Consider the following 23,140-nt stretch of genomic DNA (forward strand, 5'->3'; position numbering starts at 1 on the left):
CAAACACCTAGAAATAATTACACTATTGAACTGGCCTCAACAAAACAGCTGTTACCTTATTAGGGAGCAACTGTATTTTTCTTTATCATTAAAGGAAACAACTTTCTGTCTAGACTCAAAAAAAGAACACTGTGTTATGACATGCTGCAGGCTCCAGTGCAGGTATATTTACTAGAAGAGGGCAGTGTAGGAGAGGGGAAAAAAACCCCCAAGATTGTCATAGTAGTCTTCATCAGGAGGTTTTTAACACTGACATGCAGTGCGTCAGGATGTTAGAGTGTGCCAAGAGATGCTCAAACTAATTAAATTCATGCTTCTCCTACAGACAAGGGACTAAGGCTGGTTCTGACCTAGATGTTCTGAGCTCACACTTGGAAAACCCCAGCTCTGTGTGTTGACTTTGTGGGGGTGCCACCTCCCAAAACAGCTGCCAGAAGTCAGGCAGATTAACCCTCTGAACATTTTTGTGATATATTTTTTGCATCACCAGGGAAATTTTTACTGCTGTTAACAACACACCCAAGGCATAACATGGTTTAGCTTTCCAGATTGGTCTGTAGGAAGATAATATAAAATATAAAACACCAACAGTTTAGTGGTGGAATTGGCAGTGCCAGTTTAACAGTTGGGCTCAATGACCTTAGGGGTATTTTCCAACCTAACTCATTCTATAATTCTCTATTACATTGAGCTCTTTTAAGAATTTGAATAGAAAATAAATTCTAAAAGGTTTTAAAGTGGGCACCTGGAAAAGCTTTAAAAAAGAGGGTTTGATCATCATGCATAACATAGGAGGACTGAATGATCTTAAAGGTCTTTTCCAACCTAACTGACCCTAATTCTGTAAGGAATTGAAGGCACCTTATTCTGACCAAGAGCCAGGCTGAGAGCCCAGCCTAAAAATTAAGATGGTTCCTGTTGGACATTCCTACACCATAAAAGAAAAAAGGTGCAGGACCAGGTCACAGGTCTGATTCTGAACTACTAGAGCATTCCAGTGTAAAATTTCCACAACAAATGACATACTTTATTTCTAACTTGAAGGCATACTGAGAATTAAATCATACCTGAACAAGAGATTTCCTAAAGCAAAAAGATCATCCTTGGAGAAGGAGCAAAGAAGATTAATTACTTGAAATCCATCATAAATTAATGGTTTGAGTAAAAATTCTTGTGAAAAAAAAAAAAACAAACTATAATACACCTTGAGAATTTAAAACAATGTTAGTAAAGTATTTATATACAATAAAAATATAAATATTAAAGAGTTACTAGAAGTAGACCACTTTAAATAGGGCATTAATGATCTCTTGGTAGCAAAATAAACTTTGAAATACTTAAAAAAAATATTTTCTGAAATATTTTAAAAATATTTCTCATTTTCTATTCCCACAAGGTTTTCATCTTGTTTAAAAAAGCACTATGTCTCTGATCACTGAAATGAATGTCATACAATAGTATCAGATTTTATATCCCAAATATTAATATCCTTGTCTCTCATCCCAAGTTACTCTTCTTTTTTTGATATAATCAAACCAATCAATAAAATAATAAGCCAACCAGTAAGACTACATTTTTTTGTTTTGAATTTGAAACCAATGAATGCCTAATAGGAGATTTCAAAATTGCAGATATGGGAGTACACAGTTAAAAGCTTTGTATATAAAGTTTAAAAACAGACCTAAAAAGGATAAAAGCTGTTAAGTGGTTAGGAAAAAAAAAAGAAAAAAGATTAAAACAATAAGGTATTTTGAAATCAGACAAATGAGGGAATATGAAAAAAAAAGCAAAACCCAAGCCATCAAAACCAAATAAACAAATGGAAATATGTTTCATGTTTTTAAATGAAAAAAAGAATTTAATTTCACTTGAAAAACTGACACATTCACATTTAATAGGTTAATATTTAATAAAATACAATATTGAGTTAAAAGGCACCTAATGAAACACTTTGCCAGAAAAAGCCAGAATGGCTGCTCATGTAACAACTACTTGCATGGATTTGAAGAACATTTAGAAAGGATGACATAAAATGATTTTGTGGGAAGACTTTTAAATCTTACGTTTCAGAACTTAGACTCATCCCCACAAGCAGAGGAAGATGAAAATTTGCAGACAGACAGGCTACTCTACTACAAATCTTACACCTCCCTCCTGAAGCATCTGCTACTGGCCACACTCAGTGATAATGGACCAGTTGGAAGCTGGATCCAACTCCTCTTAGAAATATCTATGTACCCTATACTGAAACACTATTAATTTATTTTCTGATACTACTAATACTATCTGTGGTTTAATTGTGCCAAAGTTTCCCCAAAGAAGCCTGCAGATTCCAGTGGACAGAATTCCTATTGTCATGTAAGTAAGGAACAAGATTATTAGCATATTCTAGTATTTTGTAGAATTTTCCCTTTTTAAATTTTTTTTTGAAGCTGCACCTATGTGGATTCCTAATGCAATATAAAAGTTATAGTTCAGGATACATCATGCCTGAATAGATGTTACTTGCATTAACTTTAAGCTATGTCTTTCAGTGTTTTCATGATACAGACCAAATTATTTTAACATTTTAACCATAAAAAATCAGCTAGCCTGTGAAATGGGTTTTCTCAGCAGCTACATCATGAAGAGTGGGAAACTGAACAGATGGCTAATTAAAGATAATAGAATTTTTGCATGTATCCAAAATGTTTGAAAACATACCAATCTAAAAGGTGACCTATAAAAGGGTTTTATAAATGAAATATATTTATTTGTGTTGACTGTCTTACATAAAGGCATAGTGAAAAACCTGCTACATCATGCATGTCATTTCTGGCTGTGATATTTCTGTGTATTAAATATATTTGGCTTTTTCTATAAAGAATAAATTAATCTGACTTGCTCTGGCTCACTGAGCATGAAGTGTTCAGGTAACAGCTCACCATCTTGTGGATACATGCAAAATAGTGCTTTGGTTGCTTGAGGAAAGTGATGATTTTTCTAAGTTACAGCTTGCATAAAAATTCTATGTTATTTGGCTACTTTGGGAGGCAAGAGCTACATATTGGACATCAGCTATGGAGAATGCAATATCACCTCAGAAGTTTCCTTCTGCTACAGAAACAAAATCATTTGTCTGTTGTACAATAATCTTACTCTCCTCTCAAACAGAATCCAAAACTTATCTTTTCCTTGTGGCTCAGTTTCTCCAGTATTAGGCTAAGGATAAAAGTTAACTATCTTGCTAGAATTAATATATTAAGGTAGTTTGGGCACATACTGAGTGGGAATTGTGGGCAGAATACCAGAGCAAAAAGCATTTATTTGAAAATCCTGATTAACTGCTAGAGAAGAAATATGAGTAAAAACAGTTCTTTAACTCCTGAAGAAACAGATAAAAGGATGTAAGATTTACATCCAGAATTAAAGATCAACACAAATAGCAGCACAAAGAATTTTACTTAATGTATTTGTTTGAAACTATGATGAAATAAGGAAGTTTGGTTTATTAATATGCCCTCTTGTATGAATCTGAGTGATTTATAAAGTAATAATTATTGAATCCCTACACACCTTATAAAAACACCTCTAGATTCTTGTGTTGTACTATAACTGAAGCCACTTTCAAGAAATCAATCATTTGTGATTTATCACATGAATTGTATCTGAAAAGAATCCAGGTCACATAAAACAATACTTGTTGCTGGAACAATAAGAGCTGTTTCCAACTAATTTAGCTGTTTCTAACTAATCTGTAGAAGTGAGTTGCATTTACAGCTCACCAGCACAGAAAATCATTAGGTTGATTAAGGTGTTCATTCCTTGAGGAAGACATACAAAACTCGATCATCCACTGCTATTGAAAAGCATCTGGGACCAATCAAGAAAATAAAGCTTTTGCTTTTATTTGCAGGTGGTTTCTCCTTTTCAGATTACTTGCTTGTATTTAGCCTGTGATTGAACCTGTCTCTTTAACTAGGCTCCAGACATGCTAAGCAGTAAAGCTGTGTGTGGCACAGGTCCAGAGCTGAAGGAACAATAATTCCGTGCAAAAGCAGAATCGGTGGATTCACACCAAATTACTCAGTAGTTCCATAAACCTATTAAAATTCAAGTGCATGTTGTTTAGATACTGAGAAGTCCATGTAATATCAGGTAGACTTTGGGTAACATCAGTTGTTCTTCAGCTTATAAAATAATAATATGTACAAGCAATGCTATAGGCAGCAATTCTTCCACAATTTGCCAGCATCCTCCTTTCTCATCAAGTTTCCATGTGACTGTCACTGCAGTGATGTTTTAAACACTGAAAAGAACCACAGCTCCATCTGAGTTCACCAAGTTCACCTTTGCACTCTCATCAATTCCATAAATCTTTCTTTCAGCTGCTACAGCATGCCTTGATCTCATTTCAGAAGTTTCTCTGCTATCATCTGCCTTCAGGAAACATTGTGTGGAGATTCTGTGGATTGCATCAGACAGGTAAAAGCTGGCACTTCAATAATTTATGCTAGCAGCACATTTTCAATGAGCAACTTGGCCAGCACTAGCAGAACAACAACTTAAGAAAGATCTAGGTAATATGGGAGAAGTCTGAAAAATTTTGATTACTTGTCAGCACCACACAAAATGCAGAGATATTAACACTGATGCCAGTAGTCAATCCATACTAATATTAGCTCTGTATCATATATATTACATTTAATACTACTTATGCTGATTTCCGTAAAATTGCTTCCAAGTAACTGACTGACTTGTTATTGGCAACTGCATAAGCTGCTAGGCTGGTATTTGAGTTAAAAGATAAAGAAACATAAAGAGAAAAATGAGACGGCTAGTTGACAGAATCAGTCAGTCACAGTGGAATATACTGTTTCATCAAGAACACCTCTCTGATGAAGCATCATGAAAATGTAACTTGATCACCTTTCCTGACTTCCAAATACAGCATCATATATGCAAACAATAACAGAAAATCTACTGACTGCTAGTCACACAAAAATGAAGCTTCACACTATTGGGTCAGAGCTTGCTCACTGCTGAACAGCCTCCAGCACAGGAACAATGAATGCAGTGTTGTGAGTGAAGACTGCAAATATTCCTGCAAACTAACACTAAAAGCTGTAAGACCTTATTTAGAATTATTTTTTCATTTTTTTCTAAGGTAAGGAAGACAAAATATTGAGTGTTAGCCAAAACCTAGCTATGCTTAATAGGATCCTGGCTCCCAGTGTAAATGTTCATAATCACTTCTAAAGCATGTAAAAATGATATTTCTCTTTGATATGCTGTTCAAAGTGAAAATCTTGTTTCCAAAATCAGAAATTCTAACAGGGAAATAAAGATACTTACAAGGGGACGAAGATAGAAGAAAAGATAGTAGAGTGCTATCTTTGGAATAAATATGATCTGATGGGGTGATAATAGGAGATTGATTATATTTCTCATTTTGGAAGAGCTACTGAACATTCTCACTGTTACAATAGCACCAATTATGTCCACGCTTCCTTTCAACAATATTTTTCAAATGGCTTTATAAAGGATGTTAGGATCATTATCTTTACCTGACTGATAAGAAAATCAAGAAAAAGACCACTGAAAAAATAACTAACTGAATGTCACCTAGCAGACAAGCACCAACACAATATTTCAAGTTTCAGTCCGACTTTCTTTTGGCAAGATCCTTCTGATGTTTTCAAATGCTACTGTCCAAGCAGAGAAGTGTTCACACAATTTACAAAGGCACTGATTGTGCTTTTCTGACAAGCTTGGCCTGTAAGTACCTACTAAATATTACAGCAAGGAGCCATTATTGACTACTAAAACACTCTCCTCTAGCAAAGCCATCCAGTTGTTAATGGCTGGCAGAAGTTCAAAACCCCTGTTTAAAAATCTATCCTTTTTAAATGCCCTTGCAGTGTTGGTTTTCCCCAGCTGTGGCATTTATGATAGGACCAAGCAGGATAGGCAGTGATACTTTTCTGTTCTCTGGTGTAGCCATTCCCCTAAGCTTTCAGAACACAAGGAATTTCAACATGTACATCTTCAATACTTCCCCACGTCTGTTATCTCCTTAGCCGTTTGGTGACATTGCTTATTTAAAAGAAAAAAAACAAGTAAAATTTTCTGCTGAGAGAAAAAAAATATTAAGAAGCTTAATCAGACATGACATTAGTAGCAAAAAACTTTGGCTTTCTCAGAATTACAATGAACAGCCAGTTGCTGAACCTAAAGATCTGTGTGCCAGGAATTACAGAATGTAGTATGTTCTTTGCCCTCACACCACCTCCACTTGCCTCCTCCACTAAAGGCTGTTGGCTGCTCCTCAACCACTCATCTAACTCAGTTATGCCTGCTACTGCTGCAGAAATTTTCATCCATGCCACAGATGACAGATTCTGGGCTCTTCATTCAACTCAGGTAGCAAAATGAATTATAATCAGTGCAATCTGCGTGAAAGTGTGCAATGCAATATGTGATAGTGCATCATCCAACATTTAATACATTCAATGTGTTCATTGTCTGAGTGCAGGCAGGATCTCCACCAAATCTCACACCTTTTCAGATTTGTATTAGTGGGCCACTAACTTTTTTTTAATAGTTCAATGGTATTTGCTTAAAAAGTTGCAAGAACATTTAAGTGTCACTCAGAAATTGTTTTATTGTTACCATAGGAATGAGTCCAACTACTTTGAATCCAACAAAGTGGACTTTTATTTGTATTTAGAAATTGAATTGTCAAACACTGATCAAATAAGACAACACTGCTGTGTGTAAACTATACACACACTAACACACAAAAATTACTTATAGGGTTAGATAATACCCATGATTGCCAAGTATATTCAGGAGGACAAACTATTTCTTTGTACTGAGCTAAATACCCACAGAAATCCTCAATGCATGATTGCTCCAAATAGTTTTTATCATCCTTTCTAGATGACAACAGAAACATTGATGTTCTGCACTACTTGCACTACTCTGCTTTTGTCTGACCTTCTACTGCACCAATTCATGTTCTTCTGGATTGCTTGCTACAAAATCTTTGCATTATCAAAGATCAGAAACCAGTTATTTGGGTTTTTTTTCTACATGACTGACTTCAAAGTCTCTTTCTAGTGCAGCAAATAATAATGCTCACTGGATGTCTGGACCAACTTCTCCACAGGAAAAGTAGACTTCATTATTTCTGCTATTGGCATAAAACTCTTTGAGGACATTCTGTCATCTCTCACCCAACTTTAAGCAGTCACAACGGAAGAGAATCACGATGACCGAGCTTTTCTTTAAAGAAAAGCCATCTATACAAGAATTAAAAAATGTTCATTTATTTTCTTTGAGCACTGGTTTCCTGATTCCTGGGTTTTTTTTCCCAGCCCATTGAATGTTCCATTCCCACTGTACAATACACTCAAATACAGGAAGGATATGATCAGTGAGCTTGATTTCAAAGGTGCAGAACTACCACTAAATTAAATCTGACCAAGTTTAAATGACCCCAGGGCACTTCAACACCCTGGGATGCATTTACAGATGCAATCATTTAAGCACAAAGATATAACTTCAAATGTATGAAACCACTCCACATGTCCTTGCCTGTTAAAAGATTCAGAGGTACACATAGTAGTTCTACAGCTATTTAAAACACCAGAAACACATTCATTTCAACTAATTTTGTTTTAAAACCAAAGAGTTTTGCAGTAATTCATTGCTAACCTGGCTGTTAAAGTTGAAGAAATGACAACAGAGGCAAAAATCTTCACCATAGCCATTTTACAAAGATCAGCTGCAGAGCCTACAAAAGAAAGTGATCTGTTTTTAATTTAAAGCCTGCAAAAAGAAAATGTTCTTCTTGGAACTATAGCATAGGAACAAAAACCATCTGAAGATTCTGAATTATAAAAATTTTCAAAACTAGCAGATCCAATTAATGTAATATGTGAAACAGATTATAAGATTAATAAATAACAGAGGAAGTAATTACATGTTAATTGAAACTAGAAAATAACAATATGAAATTATGTGTTAATTAAACGTGAATTTGTCATTCATGAGTATACGTTGAAAAATTGCTTTCTATAAAAAAGGTATGAAATTATCTATCTCTAAGCTTTAATTAAAATTTACCTTTTAGTCAATTAAAATTTAATGTCACAAAAGGTCAGAACATTCTTTCAGTGCTGCATTTCAATTTGGAGGCTTAATTTTGCACTTTTTCATATTTCTATGTGTATGCAATGTATATTCATTACATTACAGTGTTAAAGGCAGTGGTGCATAAAACAGTGTAATGGCACAGAATAGATGACACATTTCTGGTCATCAAGAGGCAGAATAATTCTCCAGGCCTGCAGTTTGGTGAAGGTCTTTGTTCTGATCCAAACATTTTACACAAAAGATTTATCTGATAAAATACAGAAACAATCCTTTGAGTAAAGAGTGGAAGCCATAATCCTCCTTGTCCCATTAAACATCCTTAATGTCCTAGATCATGGTCCTTTTTACAACCCTGTAACTCAATGAATTCTGAATTTTGTTTTCCAAATGATTCAACTTTCAGAATAGGGTCAGAGAACAGCCAGGTAGCCAAATGACAAGGGTACTCTGCTGAGAAGTCAGCAGAGAATCACAGAATATCTCCTTTCAGAAGGGACCCATAGGGATCATCAAGTCCAACCCCCAACTCCCTGCAGAACTCTAAATCTGAACCATATGACTGAGAGCATTGTCCAAACACTCTTTGAGCTCTGTCAGGCTTGGGGCTGTGATCACTACCATGGGGAGCCTGTTCCAGTGCTTCACCCAACCCTCTGGTTGAAGAACCTTTTCCTAATATCCAACCTAAACCTCCTTGACACAGCTTCATGTCATTCCCTCAGGTCCTACAGCTGTCACTAGAGAAAGGAGCTCAGTACCTCCCTCTCCACTGCCCACCTTGAGGAACCTGTAGACTGTGATGGGGTCACCCCACAGCCTTCTCTTCTCCAGGTTGAACAACACAAGGGACCTCAGGTGCTCCTTTTAAGTCTTGTCCTCAAGATCTTTCACTATCTTGGTGACTCTCCTCTGGACATAGTCTGACAGTTTGTTGTCCTTCTTATATAGAGGCACCCAAAACTGCTCACAGGGTGTGAGGTGGGGCCACACCAGCACAGAGCAGAGTGGGACAATGACTGGCCACTGAGGCTGTGCCTGATGTCCCCCAGGATACAGTGGGTCCTTTTGGCTAGGGAAGAATATCTAAGAGAACGAGGACAAAAGCTTAACATCTCTTTTTTCTCCACAGTCATCTATGACAAACTGCCTCCTCTGAATCCATGCTGAGACTCTGTTTTGCACATTAACTGCACCAAGGGCAGACTCTCAGCTGATGATGGAAATGGTGATGTCTGACTGCGGGTTTAGCCTCAAATACCTGTCTTATTTTCCTGTTCAAATGATGTGTCAAATTATTCAACACATCCCAAAAAAGGGACAACTGATATAAAAAGCAAGAAAGGATGTTTCAGCAAAGGTCAGGTAAATACCTTCTTAGTGACTGTGAGAATAAAACTATACTGAGCATTTAGTCCATCACAAAAGATATGTTCTAGATATATTCTTCATGAAACATTGTAGAGTAATAAAATTTGAAAGACTTCTCAAAATAATTTTTTTACTGAAATATGATTTTTAGAGGTATCCTATTTTAAACTTTAAAAAAAGAAAATAATTATAAATAAATTATATAAAATGAACTGGCTTTTTATGTATTCTATGGGGATAGGTAAAACTGATTAATAACTGAAGAATAATATGCTGTACATTAGTGAAAATTATTAAACTGGAAAATATTCAAAAAAAGAAAAAACACTATGAAAAAAAGTGTGAGAAATCCAATTGTAACAATTCAAAGCTGCAATTCTACATTCCTCTCAATATTGTCATGCATCTGAAGTATTCTGCTATCAGTGGCTTCTACCATAATCAAAATGTAAATTACTTAAATTAATTAGATATTAGGTGTAACTATAAAACACATATTAAATGCAGTTTAGTACACTAAATGTCATAAAAGGTTTTATCATAATTTAGGGAGCTTTCATAGTCTTCAAATATTATCTTATAGCTGAAATCTTAAAATGAAAACATCATGGTAGCCTAGAATGAATTTTTTTAATAAAAAATATACTGAATATTTTAGAGTTTTTAATTCTCACTTCACCACATCTTCTAACATTACATTCTGAGTGACAATTACATTATTTTTCATCAGATTTTTCCTCCAGTATTACTTGAACTGACAGTGAAATCTGACAATCTTATTATTGTAGGTACATAGAAGGAAGTGTTCCATAGACAATCCTGTGACAGCCTTGCTCCAGCTCTTGTGACAGATGGACATAACAAATGCTGCTCAGAGGGCCGTGTCTCTTTATCAATACTACACTGTGTGCTCTGCAGGACTCACAGAATGAGAATTAGAATTAGAATTCTAGATCTGTAGGTATCTTTGCAGAGACACTACTTAAGGACTGTCAAACATGACATAAATACTTAAGTCATTTTAAAAATGAAACATTAAAATGAATAATATTTAGAAAGGAAAGTGATACTTTTAAAAGATAAATTCAAATAACTTTAAAGGAACATGCCATCACCATGTCTAGAAAGCACGTTTTCCTTGCCTGTATATTGTACACTTTCAGGATAACTCAAGGAAAACCCTTGCAGCATCATCCAGTTAAAAAAATAATTCTTCTAAGGGACAGCTTGGTAGGAGGGATCTCAATCTTGGGTTGACAGCTCAGGGTTTTTTTCCTCTGGGTGGCTAAATTCTGTACTCAACTGAGCCCCAAGTGACTTAAACAGAGTATGCTAATGCATCAGATTAACTAACATGTGAGCATAGAATGATGCCTTTTGCATTTCCAATCTATATGTTAAATGTTTTTCTGTGGTAAAAACACCTTTTTTCTCACCCTCCATAGAATTAAGTTTGAAAGTTTCTGCAAAGAATGAGCTGGATTTCAAAACAAAAAATAACAATGCACAATACTTGTAACGTTCTATATTTCTTAAACTAAAGCTATCTGGCAAAATAAAAACTGGAATCTGTAAGAAACGTAATCACAGAAACCCTTCTGGAGTAACATACTATAAAAACCAGAAAGGAAAGTGTTTAAAGAAACAAAGCATCTGAAGAATGGAATTCTATATATTCTCTCTATACATAGTTTGTATCAATACCTACATTTAACTAGCACAGAGCACTGTAGTGTATTAGAACATTATTATATTATTCTGTTTACTGGCAATTTCCAAGGTAGATGGAATATATAATTTTAACTTCGTTTTCACAGTAAAACTCACGCCTACTCTAGTAGTCTACTGGAATATTCATTCTTCTGAGATTATCAGAGTTGTTGCCCACTCTGTAAAGGCAAGCAGGGATAGAGACAAGTGGGTAGACAGGAAGGTGGGGAGGCAGATCTTTACCTTGAACAACAAAATTGACAGCCTGCCTCTCTGCTTGAGCGCGTGTCTTGTAATCCTGTGCGTTGATATTGGCCAGGGGCCTTTTGCGCCCCATTATGGAAACCACATAACCTTGCAGGATTTAAATAAAAATTACTATTATGTGACACAGAGTGAGTAAAACTAAATTTCAAAAATTCTTTTTGAAGACAATAGAGATATTTGTAATTATGTGTTGCCTGAGTCAATTTAATATTTTGTCCTCTGAAAATAGTCAGAGCTTATTTAAACCTTCAACACTTACTGTATTTTTGGTTTAAGAATGATTTCACTCAGAGAACTGGTACATGTTATACAAGGAAAATTTTTGTTCTTTAAGGCTGTTACATTTTTATTAGGAATATCTACTGATAAACTAGCAAACTCTCTCTGTGGGAGATGAAACTATAAATACCTAGCAGAATTAGCTATCTATTAGCAGCCATAATTAGAGCTTTCCACACAATGAATAGTTTACTTGGGAATAGTAAAGAAAAATCAATTTGTAGAGTAATTAAATCAGTAATGAATATTTCCCAAAAATATAAAATAGGTTTTTTAAGGGGAAAAAAAAGTTACATTTTTTTCCATTTATCTTTATGTAGTATTTCTGTGTTCCTTTCACAGCCAAACTTCCTTAACTCTAGTGTGGTGGGATTTTCTAGTTTAGAAGAAACATAAAAACATAGTTAAAGCTTTATGTTAGGCCTAATGACGTATTTTGCTTAAAAAACCCTATTTGGAGGACAAGTGAGAGGAGTTGAGAGAGGAAAAGACATGTGAGGATCCTCTTGTCAAAATAACACACACAAAACTTAGCCTATCTTCAAAAATAAACTTCTATTCTTATTTTAAGAAAGATGAAAAATTGTCCATGTTAAAAATACATCTTGAAAAAAAATTCTTTATATTTCTAATCACCTTGACTACCCATGAATTGTCATTAGAAACCATGGAAGTTCAGACTGACACGTTTCATGTCCTCTGCTGTGCAAGCACAAGTGGTGAGGAGACCTTTTCAAACAAAATGTTATGACCTTATTATGGACAACACATTCCCAGGCTTGTGTGCAGAGGATGAATTAATTCAGCTTGCTGTGAATTAATGCATTTCCAGGAGAGCTGATACCAAAAGTACCAGTTTTGAAAAAAGGAACAGAACTATCTGGAAGTTAGGGCATTCTTTGGCAAATCAGACTTCCCAATTTAACTCACATTTTCCATGAAGAACAGTATTTAAAGAAAGAATTCTTGAAACATTGTATTCTTAGGTAAAATTAGATTTGCTCTAATAGTCTTATTTCTGTGAGGTGTGACTCCTCCTAACTCAGCATCATCCCCCAAACAAACACTATCATTCATGTAACAGTGGCATAGAAGGTGCCTGATGTCAATGACTAATCTGCAAATGCATGCCTGAATGAGGTCTTAATGTAGTCTTTTCAATATATCAATAATTTCATAAAAACCAGCAGTACAGTAATATATACACAAACAAATATCTTCCTCATGAAATAATTATTTATATGCTTATCATGTCCACATGGAATATCAGACATTAATAACGCTTAAATAATATTAGTCAGGGAGGTGCTGCTCACCTTTGAACTGCAGATAAGAGAAAATATCTTCTAATGAGCTCAATAGGTTGGAATGTTTTTGTTGGAAAGTTAGAATCCAAGGTGGATTAACAAGAAAAATATAAAATAATATTGATCTGCTGCAGATTTCTAAAGCTTGTACACCTAAACAGATTGCTCTTCTACCATTAATGGTTAAAAAAGGTTGATAGGCAGGAGTGTAAGGAGTAAGAAGTAATTAGACAGGTGTGCTTTGCTGACTTTAGAACATTAGTCATGACATTTGTGTCTACTGAACTCATAAACCAGATTCTTTTGCACGGAAGTCTGGTAATTGAAATTCATTCACTTTTAAGAAAAGAATGCTAAGTTATTTTAAATAGATAATAAATATGTAACATTTTACTAGGTATGTTATGTTGGGCTTAATTACAGTTAAAAAAGGATGTTTGGTAATTTCACTTTTTTTTGATAAACAAAGGAATGCAATTGTGTGACACAATGACAGTTCATACTTCCAGTAGATTTTGAGGCCCTACAAAGAACAAAAAATGAATACTACCCATTTTCATAACTAGAAGTGAATTATATGTTTCTGTCATGTATTATATGTTTCTGTCACACTCACCCATATAGTGATGGGTAATATTATATTGCAAATTTACTATTTATTTCTAAAAAAGTCTTAGTACTGCATGCCCTATTAAGAAATAAAAGAACTCAATTTTGACAGTTCTGCTAATTAGCTTTTAAAAGACAATATTTCAAACAGCTATGTTTTCTCTTCTCAAATTACTGCACTCCTAGGATTCACTAAATATAAATGAATATGTAGACTAAAACCAAATTTGATGCAAGAAGAGTTTGCAGCTGCTGACTCCAGAAGCACTATGCACACATCTGTCACTACAGCTACCACCTGAACTTCAAGAACATAAATCCTAATTGATGCAAAGAAAAAATAAGTTTTAAAAAATTCGCTGTGTAAATTGACTGAACTTCCATGGTCCAGCAGCCATGTACTCAATTTATTAGTAGAAGATTCCTTGGGTTTTTTTTCTGTTGGAGTTTATTATATGTCAAAATGATGCAATGTAACTTGACAATAAGTAGGGTTCATTCTGAGAACAGATGTCTTATTCTGTTAGTATCTTCCCGAGAAAAGGCAGACTTAACCAGCTCCTTTTAGTGCTAAAAAAGAAAAAAAAAAAAAACCAAATCTGATTCACCAAGAAAGGATATTCCATCTTTTTTTGTTGTCCTGTAACTATTTGAATTTGGGTCAAGTTGAATCTTTGACTTCAGCACCATCACACAGTGCAGATCAGTAAACAAAATACAGTCACAGACTTTGGGTTACCTTTATCTCGGCACTCTTCAATGGTTTTCTTTGTAAATTCATGTACTTTCTTGTATTTTTGCATAAAACTCTCTATAAATTGACCAGCTTCAACAGGAGTAATTCCCAAGCAGTCAGCGAGACGTTCTTTACCTGATAGTACAGAAATTATCTTTATTATGCAATAAAGCAGAACAGAAAACCACTCCAAGCAATAGCACTGGTTCATGCACAATTAGTGGAATTAGTTAACTTTACTTACCTCTGTGAAAGAGGATGGATCTGATACACTAAAATCATATTGCAACAAAATAAATGTTTAACAGTGAGCTTGAATGTTTTACTGAAGTTACTGGATTAAGCATATAATTAATAAGAAGTATATGAGAAGTATGCAATTAAGAAATTCCTGGTTATAATTTATACCTATAATGTGGTTGAAATCTCTTTTGTTTACAGAGCAAGGCTGTTGCTTTAAGTATCATTTTAGTAGTTCAGTCTTGCAAACTCCAAACTTTGAAGAGCAGATAAAGATTTGAAATTAATTTTAAACAAACACAAATACAATGAAGACCTAAAAAAATATGGAGATGTTTGAGGTTGAATTTAGCAAGAAGCTTTAGAATTTAGCTTGAATTTAGAAAGGATGTTTGGAGCCTGAGTCCCAGAGATTTCAAATAGTCTTAGGCTCCTCAATGTCAGTGGAAATTGGGGTCCAAGTTTTGAGATAAAAGGGTTGGAAAAAGAAAAAAAAACAGAAAAAGTGTTTCAACAGAGAGAGAAAGGAATAATAGCTTTTGGACAGGATATAGGTGCACAATATCTGTTATGCTGGATCTAAGAGCATTTATAAGAAAAGGTGGAAAAAACCTGAAGATATTCCAGAGTGAAAATATAAACTAAGAGCTACAGTTTAAACCCACCTAAAAATCAAACAGTTCCAGTAAAAATAAAACATACATCAACATTAGTCATATGAAGTTTGAAAGACAGATATATTTATGTCTGCACAGCAACACAGAACCAGCACTGTGTCTGCAAAGAACATAAGCCGAGAGGAGACATCTCAAGGCACCAAAGGCACAGGATAGTCATTGTCATGGTAAGGCTGTCAAGAAAAATTGTCTGGCACTTTTAAAAGAGAGAGGATTTCAGCCACCAAAATGCCATCACTGTCAGGCTGATGTGCATTTCAGAACAATTCTTGTAGCATTTTGTTCTCAGTCACGCCAGGATCTGCACTGAGCTGCAAGAACACCAGTCTGGACAAGGTGCTAGAAGAAGAAATTCACACAGACATCCAGGATGACATTTGCTGAGCTATTATAGATCTGTACTCTTTTTTTTTTGACATCTAATTAATTTAGGTTTTCTTCCTGGGTCAGCAAATGGCAAGTCTATCTGATAAATCACACGTTTCTAACAGCTAGGAGACTACTGTAGCTTCCTTAGAGAACTGTAACAATCTAAGTTTGCCCATGTTCTCCATTTAAAGAACTATTAATATACAGAACAATTGCATAGAATACTAGGAAAATTAAAGCACAATATTAGCAAGGACATCTGAAAGGTCCCAGGGAAATGCAGTTCCTAGGAAGCAAAAAGAGGGGAATGAACAGCCAGGTAATTGTGTCAGATCATCCTCCACAATGCAGGAGCACAGGCCATGCAAGGCAAAGCTCAGGAGTGGACTAAACCTTCTCTGAGCACTCTTCTCAAGTTATCTGTACCAGGGGAATTATTAGCAGCAGTCTGTGAGTTTCACTATTCTCTGTTCTGCAATATCATCTTTCAAAAATGAAAATAGCATTAGTTTTCATTTAAACACTGTGATAGCCCTCTGTGTCAGTTCAGGGCTTCAGCATACTGCCACTGAATATAAGAAATACCTTATTTTATAGATGTTTAAGTTTCCTGTGTTTTAGTTCCACAAGATGACTAAGGCAGAAACAGGTTAATTGAACTGCTTCAAACCAACCAAAAATATTTATAGAATGTCCTGAGCTGGACAGGACCCACAAGGATCAGTTCCTGGCCCTGCACAGGAGGGCCACACCATGAGCCACATCACACCCTGCACAGGAGGCCCAAGAGTCACACCATGTGTTGCCCAAACGTGTCTTGAACTCTTGTCAGGTTTGGGGCTTTGACCACTGTCCTGGGGAGCCTGTTCCAGTGCCCAGCTACCCCTCTGGGTGAAAACTTTTTCCTAATAATCAATCTTCTTCTTCCTTTATTATCCTTTAGAATTAAAGAAAATACCTTGAAAACATGAACCAAGTGTAACCTAAAGCTAAGAAAACATAAAGAAAAAAAAAAAAAAAAAGGTTACTCTTTACTACATGAAAGGTTTTTTATTAACTCCTGTAAGCATAATACAAGCAAGCTCTTCAGGGAGAGTTTTTGTAGTTTTCAATCCTAAAAGAAGTATTATTCACACTCTTCAGTTTTATCAAAATGTCTCCTTAATGAAAAGTGAGCTGTCTTTTGAAGGAGGACAAACTGTGGGTGGAATTCAGTCCATCAATTTCAGGTATCTAACAATTACTTTTTGTCAGCCCAGTTTCCAACTAAGTGGTTTAATGATATCATTTCATGTCTTAATTAGGATCTGATCACGCTTCTAATGAACTGGAAACTTCTTATCATCTTTGAGGTGCTTCAACTGCCCTTGTTTGAGAGAGAGGGACACAAAGCAAACAAGTAAATGGAGACACATCAAGCACTGCTGCACTGAAATCTTTAGTGCCTGGTTCAGAGCAAGTGAAGGAGTGCCAATACTGTGCTTAAATGTAAACATGAAAGTTCTCTATAGATGAGCAGACAGACATAGGCTCCACTGCGCCCCAGGAACTGAGGCACTTCTGACTATATACAGAACTACAGGGCATTCAACTGGTGGTGATTCATCCAATTACATCTGGTATCTGCCTGTTCCATCCACAGTGAAGGGAAGAGATAGGAAATGTGCAGCATTTGCATGGACCAAGGGACAGGACACATAATGCTGGCATTTTGTAAAATAACCCAGTGATGAAACCATTCAGGTGGGAAATCGAAGATTTGTTTCAGTCTCAGCACAGGCAGGTTTAAATTTGCAGTGCAGGCTACAAGTGCTGGGCTTTTTAAATATAGATTTTTAAACAGAGGTTTCAAATGCAATATAGGTTAATATAAAAATGCAGGTGTGTATGCATATATATATATATGCATATATATATATACACTCTTATAGGTATGTGTATAACCTACACACACCCCTAAACATAAAATAGATATTCTGGAGAGCTGAATTTGATGTATTTCTTCCCAACTGAATGCGATAAATGATAAATGGAATACCCTGGCTGATTCTGTCTTTGGTTCAAGGACTCAGTGCAAAAGATGGCTCAGAAAGCATTCACAACCAGGAACTCAGGATGCAGCATTAAGTGTTCCCAAGTTACATAAAGCCTGCAGCCCAGGGCTCTCATTTCCTAAATAACTTTTTCAAGAACTCATCCGCTGTAGAGAAAGTTAGTCAGCTGCTCACTGAAACCAATTCTCAAGAGCTTCTAGGCTGATAACATACATGCATCTATCTCCCCAGGAAAGGTATCTCTAAGCATGGCATGTATAAGGAGAAAGAAATAGAAGGCATTTAAGAAATAGTAGGCAGTTTTAGAAAGTATGAAGAACATCTTGACTTATCTAGAACCTGGTCAGTACTTATGTAGAAAGGATAACAGTGGATTTTTGCAAGTTTTCTGCAGTTGTGAAGAAATGGCAGGAAACATTAAGACTCAAATTAAGGGAACACTTTTACACTGTGAGGGTGAGCGAGCCCTGGCACAGGTTGCCCAGTGAGGCTGTGGATTATTGCATAGTCCTTTCTACAGCCTTGAGGATATTGAAAATCTGGACACAGTTCTGGGCAAACAGCTCAAGGTGTCCCTGCTTGAACAGGGGACTGGATCTGCTGACCTCCAGAGGTTCCTTCCAATCCCTGCCATTCTCTGATTCTCCAAATGTGTTTTTAAACAATATTGGAGTTTTTAAAATTTCATTGCATTCTGTCTATATACTGAGAATACAAAGTACACTCAAAATTAGATAAATGCTTCAGTTATATCAGCAGTAACTAAATACAAAGTCAGATAATCTTTGTATATGGCAATATTACATTAATTTCATAATTTTTACAGTGAGTAGATAATTTAATAATCCTGGATAAAATATAAATGTAATATTCTGACAAACTTTTACTCACCTTTAGAAATTCAGCCTACTTATATAAATTATGAATAAAGTATAAATTCACAGTAGCTGGGTTTTTTTTCTAAAAGTGCCTACCTGCTCCATAAACCACAGAGTAAACAATACGCTTTGCTTGCTCTCTATCAGCATGTTTCACTTGTTCACTTGGAATCCCTTTCCTAAAGAAACAAACAAAAATCACACATTTTCAGTTAAAACTAAGTTGTTATTCCTACAGAAAAATAATTTAAAGTCAATAGTAATTTAATAACTACAAAATTGTAAGATATGAATAGATGCACATAAGGGCTTTTGTTGTCAGCCAGGAATGCACAATTTCTTTACAAATTTTTATAGTGATAGTCCATAGTAAATGAAATTCTTTATTTTCATTTTAATCTTCTTTCTTTTTTAATTAAATTATTGTTTAGGAAAAATCCTACTACTATATTGCTAGCTTTCCAGATTTAGGAGGACTTAATAGTCACTCGTGAGAAAAATTGATTATCTCCAGCAACAGTATTTCTTCAAGATGTGAGGATCTAGAGATTCAAAGCATAAGTCTGACCTAAAGCTTGTCTAAATTAGATTATTATCAGGGCTTCACCAACATAAATAATCCCACCTGTTTTCAAGAAATGACTGATAGAAGCAAGCACTGCTTGCTCCATACACCTTACAGAGCTCCACAAGAGCAAGGGTCCATAAAACAGCAGCAGTGGCTGATCTTGAACTCAAAAGTGCATCCAGACTACTCCCAGCCAAGTGTCCTCCTTCCCAGTTCTCATTGTCTCACCAACTGACATAAAACAGTCCTAAAAATGCTAATGGATTTAGCAATGTGAAAAATTAAATGCTATGACTCTGAAATCATCAAGTATGTGCCATCTATATTTTTCTTTATCAAAATGCAGCTTCAGAAAGAATTCTGACATTATTAACAACTGAAAGCACTGAAGAATATTGATCATTTGGTTTAAATGGAAGGGTGTTGGGGAAATCATATGCTCACTCTCTGAAAACAAATACCTACAAAAATTGTATTTGAAACATGGAGATTAATTGCTATCAGAGATACTTGATGATATCTGCACCATTTGGGAAAAAGTCTCCCCATGAGACTGTCAATTTTTTTCATGAGTCTGGTTGTATTTTTAAAAGCAAAGTTTTCTATGGTTTGCTCTAAGTTTTTTTGTCATGAAAGATGCTTTGTTGTGAAGATTAGCTGAGGAGCTTTGAGAAAATGATATATTTATATGTATCTTCTTCAAGGAAGGTCTTTCACCACTACTAAGATATTCAACCTTCTAGAAAATCAGCAGAGCCACCAATTTTTGCTTGCTTACCTCATACACTGATTTTAGCCAAGCCTATGCTCAGTGGCATTCTAGGCATTCTAAATGATAAACAGGCAGATCCTGAATGAAATCAGATTTAAGCAAGTCTTTATAGGAGCACAGATTTTTTGAAGAGGAAAAAACCCCAGAATAATCTCCAGTCTTCATTGGACAAAAATTCTTTGGTTTTGCAAAAGCTCACATTGTTTCTTTGAATACTAACTGCTCGAAAAATGAAACAAAACTTTTCACTGTTCAGTTCAGTTGAGGAACAAAAATAATTTAATAGTGTTTCCACCTGTAATGAGAACTGTTCCCATTCAATTAATCTGCTAGTTTGAGACTCTTATAATTTACTTTCTTAGCTGTGGCAGGTTAAAAGTTCACGGATCTTTTGAACACAGCAGGTTGACGCTCCCAGTTGTACCTGAATACAAGGACAAAGTGGCAATAGGAGCTAATAAGTGCAGAATTAGGAAACTAGACACCATTAAGGATTTCCTGAAACAATCTCCATTAGAAAGACTGCAGGAATTTCCCGAAGAACCTGGCAGAGAACTACACAGACACTTGAGAAAGCATCGAACACAGGGGAAAATAGAATCTGGTAAGAGAGCAAATACCACCTGAGCACCTTTCTAACACTCAAAACTAAAACTGGGAAATGCTGAAACTGGGGAAAACCTAGAAAATGTAATGCTGCTTTCCTAATAGTGCATAACTCGTACTAGAGGATTGGACAAGGCAAGAAATGGGATAACAGCAGCAGAATTTACTTGCAGATTTACTGAGGTCAGAGGCTAGAGACAACTGAGAGGCAGTGGGTACATCAGCTGCTCACTTCTCTAGAAAAGGAGGGCTACAACAGAAAGGACACAGTGGGTAAGAATTGTGGAGACCTGTAGAGGAACGCACAGATTTATCAGACCATGGTACTGAGGGAAACACAAGGTGAGACTTGCTGGGAGGGATTGGTGGTTCTAGAGAAGTTTTAGCAGTGAAAGAAGACACCAGAACTGGATTGTGTGCACAATTCTAACTGCTGCTAGAACTTTCATTACGATTTTGCATTATCCAAACTTCTGCTTGGGGAGCTGACTAGAAAAACCAGAAATAGTCTTAGCACTCTAATCACAACTGGCAATGTCAACAATCACAATAAAACCTTGCCTAAAACAGTTATTCATGCAGATGTACATGCATCATGTACTCATGGCAATCCAACAGTCACTTAGCATTTCCAGGTCTGTGGTTAGTCATGAAACACACAGAAAAAATTAAAATTTCAGAGCTTTATTTCAAATATTTCCTTTAATATAATGTCACAACCAAAATGGTCAGTCGACACCTCTGAGTGTGCCAGTTGGAAATGTGAGCACTAGACAGAGAAACATTACATCTACCAGTCTGAGTAGTGCAAATTTATGTACCACATAAAATAATACATAATTATAAGGTATGAAATTACCACATAAATCAAAACTGCTTGAGCAAATAGAAGTCATTAATCGTAACTACTCCTTTTTTCTAATAAATGAATTTTTTGTTTGTATTGACAATCATTGGCTTCTACTAGGGTTGTTTGATTCCTTCTGTAATACAGAGAGGCATTCCTGCAGCTTGAGGCAAAGTCTGTTTATTCCTTTGAATAATAAAATTAAAGAGGAGGTGTGCAGTTTCTCAGAACTGCAGCAGCCGTGTAAGAAATCCCCAGTGGGCTTTCTGCTTTATCCTGTTTCCCTTACAAACTAATTTATGTTTGTGATAATTGATTTGTTTTAATGGGTACTGTGAGAACCTTTTTCAAGATAAAACATTTATTTTGCCTTTGGACTCATCATGGAACACCATGATAAAAAGACATTTTTATCTTTTAGCACACTGTCCAGTGCATGAAAATACTCAGTCCTGAAGTATGATGTAACATAGATCTTTATTGGAAATGCACTTTTTTGAATAAATTTGAATGTGAAAAAGGAAGGTGAATGGGCATAAAGTAGTCTTAGCTGCTGGGCAGTGACACTGAGGCTGTGACTCCAACTCACCCAGCACTGTCTGTACAGCTGGAGTAAAAAGAAGACTGTTAATGGAATGTTATAGAAATTGATGCAGGGAAAAAAGCTCAGGAGGAAAAAAAAAATTTGCTGCAGATTTGGTTGTGAAAAGAGCAAAATTCCTCAAGTCCTGCAGAAAATAAATATGCAGTTATTAGTTCTAGCATGAAACATATTTTTCCATTTTATTACATCTTTCTCATTACTCTCTCTCAAATATGCTGGTAAAAGTTCCAAGTTCATAATCAGTATTTTCACCATCTTCAAATCTCCAAATGTGCAGTATTTCACCTCCTATGTTCCTGTCCTTGCCTGCATACTTGTCTCAGGCTATTTCCACATCTCTGATTTGTTTGTCCTTTATTTTGTTTAGCACTGATTTGCAAGTATTTTGCCTTATAGTACTTTATTTGATAGACATCTGTCAGGTAGAATAAAGAAGAGCCCTCAGCGCTGGAAGACATGTTCAGGTTGGCAAATCCCAGTATTCTAGGAAGGAATTAGCAGAGCTAAACAATCTGGAAAGATCTGTGAGGGGAGCAAATAACTTGCAGCCAAAAAATTGCAGAGTATCTAACAAACACAATGAGAGTAGAAATACACAAAGTCTTTAAAGAGGGGGTTCTAGTAAGAAGTGGGCTGTGTGTCTAAAAAGGGAATAGCGGCCTAATTCTGAGAGTAAAACACATGGAGAAAAACTTTTCTAGCAAACAGTGAAGAAGGATAACATAAAATTATGATTACGAAACAAAATGCAGATATGAAACAAAAAGTAATATATGGCTTATTTTTTTTTCAGAGAATATACTTTGAATATTATTGTAATTTCTCCAAAATTCACTATACATTTTCATTTATTAATGGGGTCTAATGGACATCTCAAAGAGTTTCTACTGAATTAACTCTTAGGTCTTAAACACATATGAATGAATACCAAGTTTCCTTACACCCAAGAAAAATACAGTGATCATATCTGCAATTTCAACAAAGTTTAACTGTAAACTGGAAGAACACATTTAATACAGAGTGGACATCTCAATGGATTAATTTTTACCTGTGCAGAATACTAAAAAAAAAACCTAACACGTAATTTAGCATACAGAAATGAGCTCACAC

The 23,140-nt window shown here is 35.5% G+C and overlaps 1 protein-coding gene across 1 annotated transcript in view; it reads right to left on the reverse strand.

Annotated features, from left to right (window-relative positions):
- The window catches only part of POLN (DNA polymerase nu), an 88,166-nt gene that overhangs the window by 14,750 nt on the left and 50,276 nt on the right, over positions 1-23,140 (reverse strand). The window contains exons 17-20 of the mRNA XM_083862359.1: positions 18,730-18,812; positions 14,419-14,550; positions 11,461-11,571; positions 7,699-7,777 (exon numbers count right to left, since the gene is read on the reverse strand). Of these exons, the coding sequence (XP_083718485.1) occupies positions 7,699-7,777; positions 11,461-11,571; positions 14,419-14,550; positions 18,730-18,812 (405 nt within the window). The remainder of the gene's footprint in view (positions 1-7,698; positions 7,778-11,460; positions 11,572-14,418; positions 14,551-18,729; positions 18,813-23,140) is intronic.

Source organism: Zosterops lateralis (genome assembly GCF_965231275.1).
Source record: "Zosterops lateralis genome assembly, chromosome: 5".
Lineage (NCBI taxonomy): Eukaryota > Metazoa > Chordata > Aves > Passeriformes > Zosteropidae > Zosterops > Zosterops lateralis.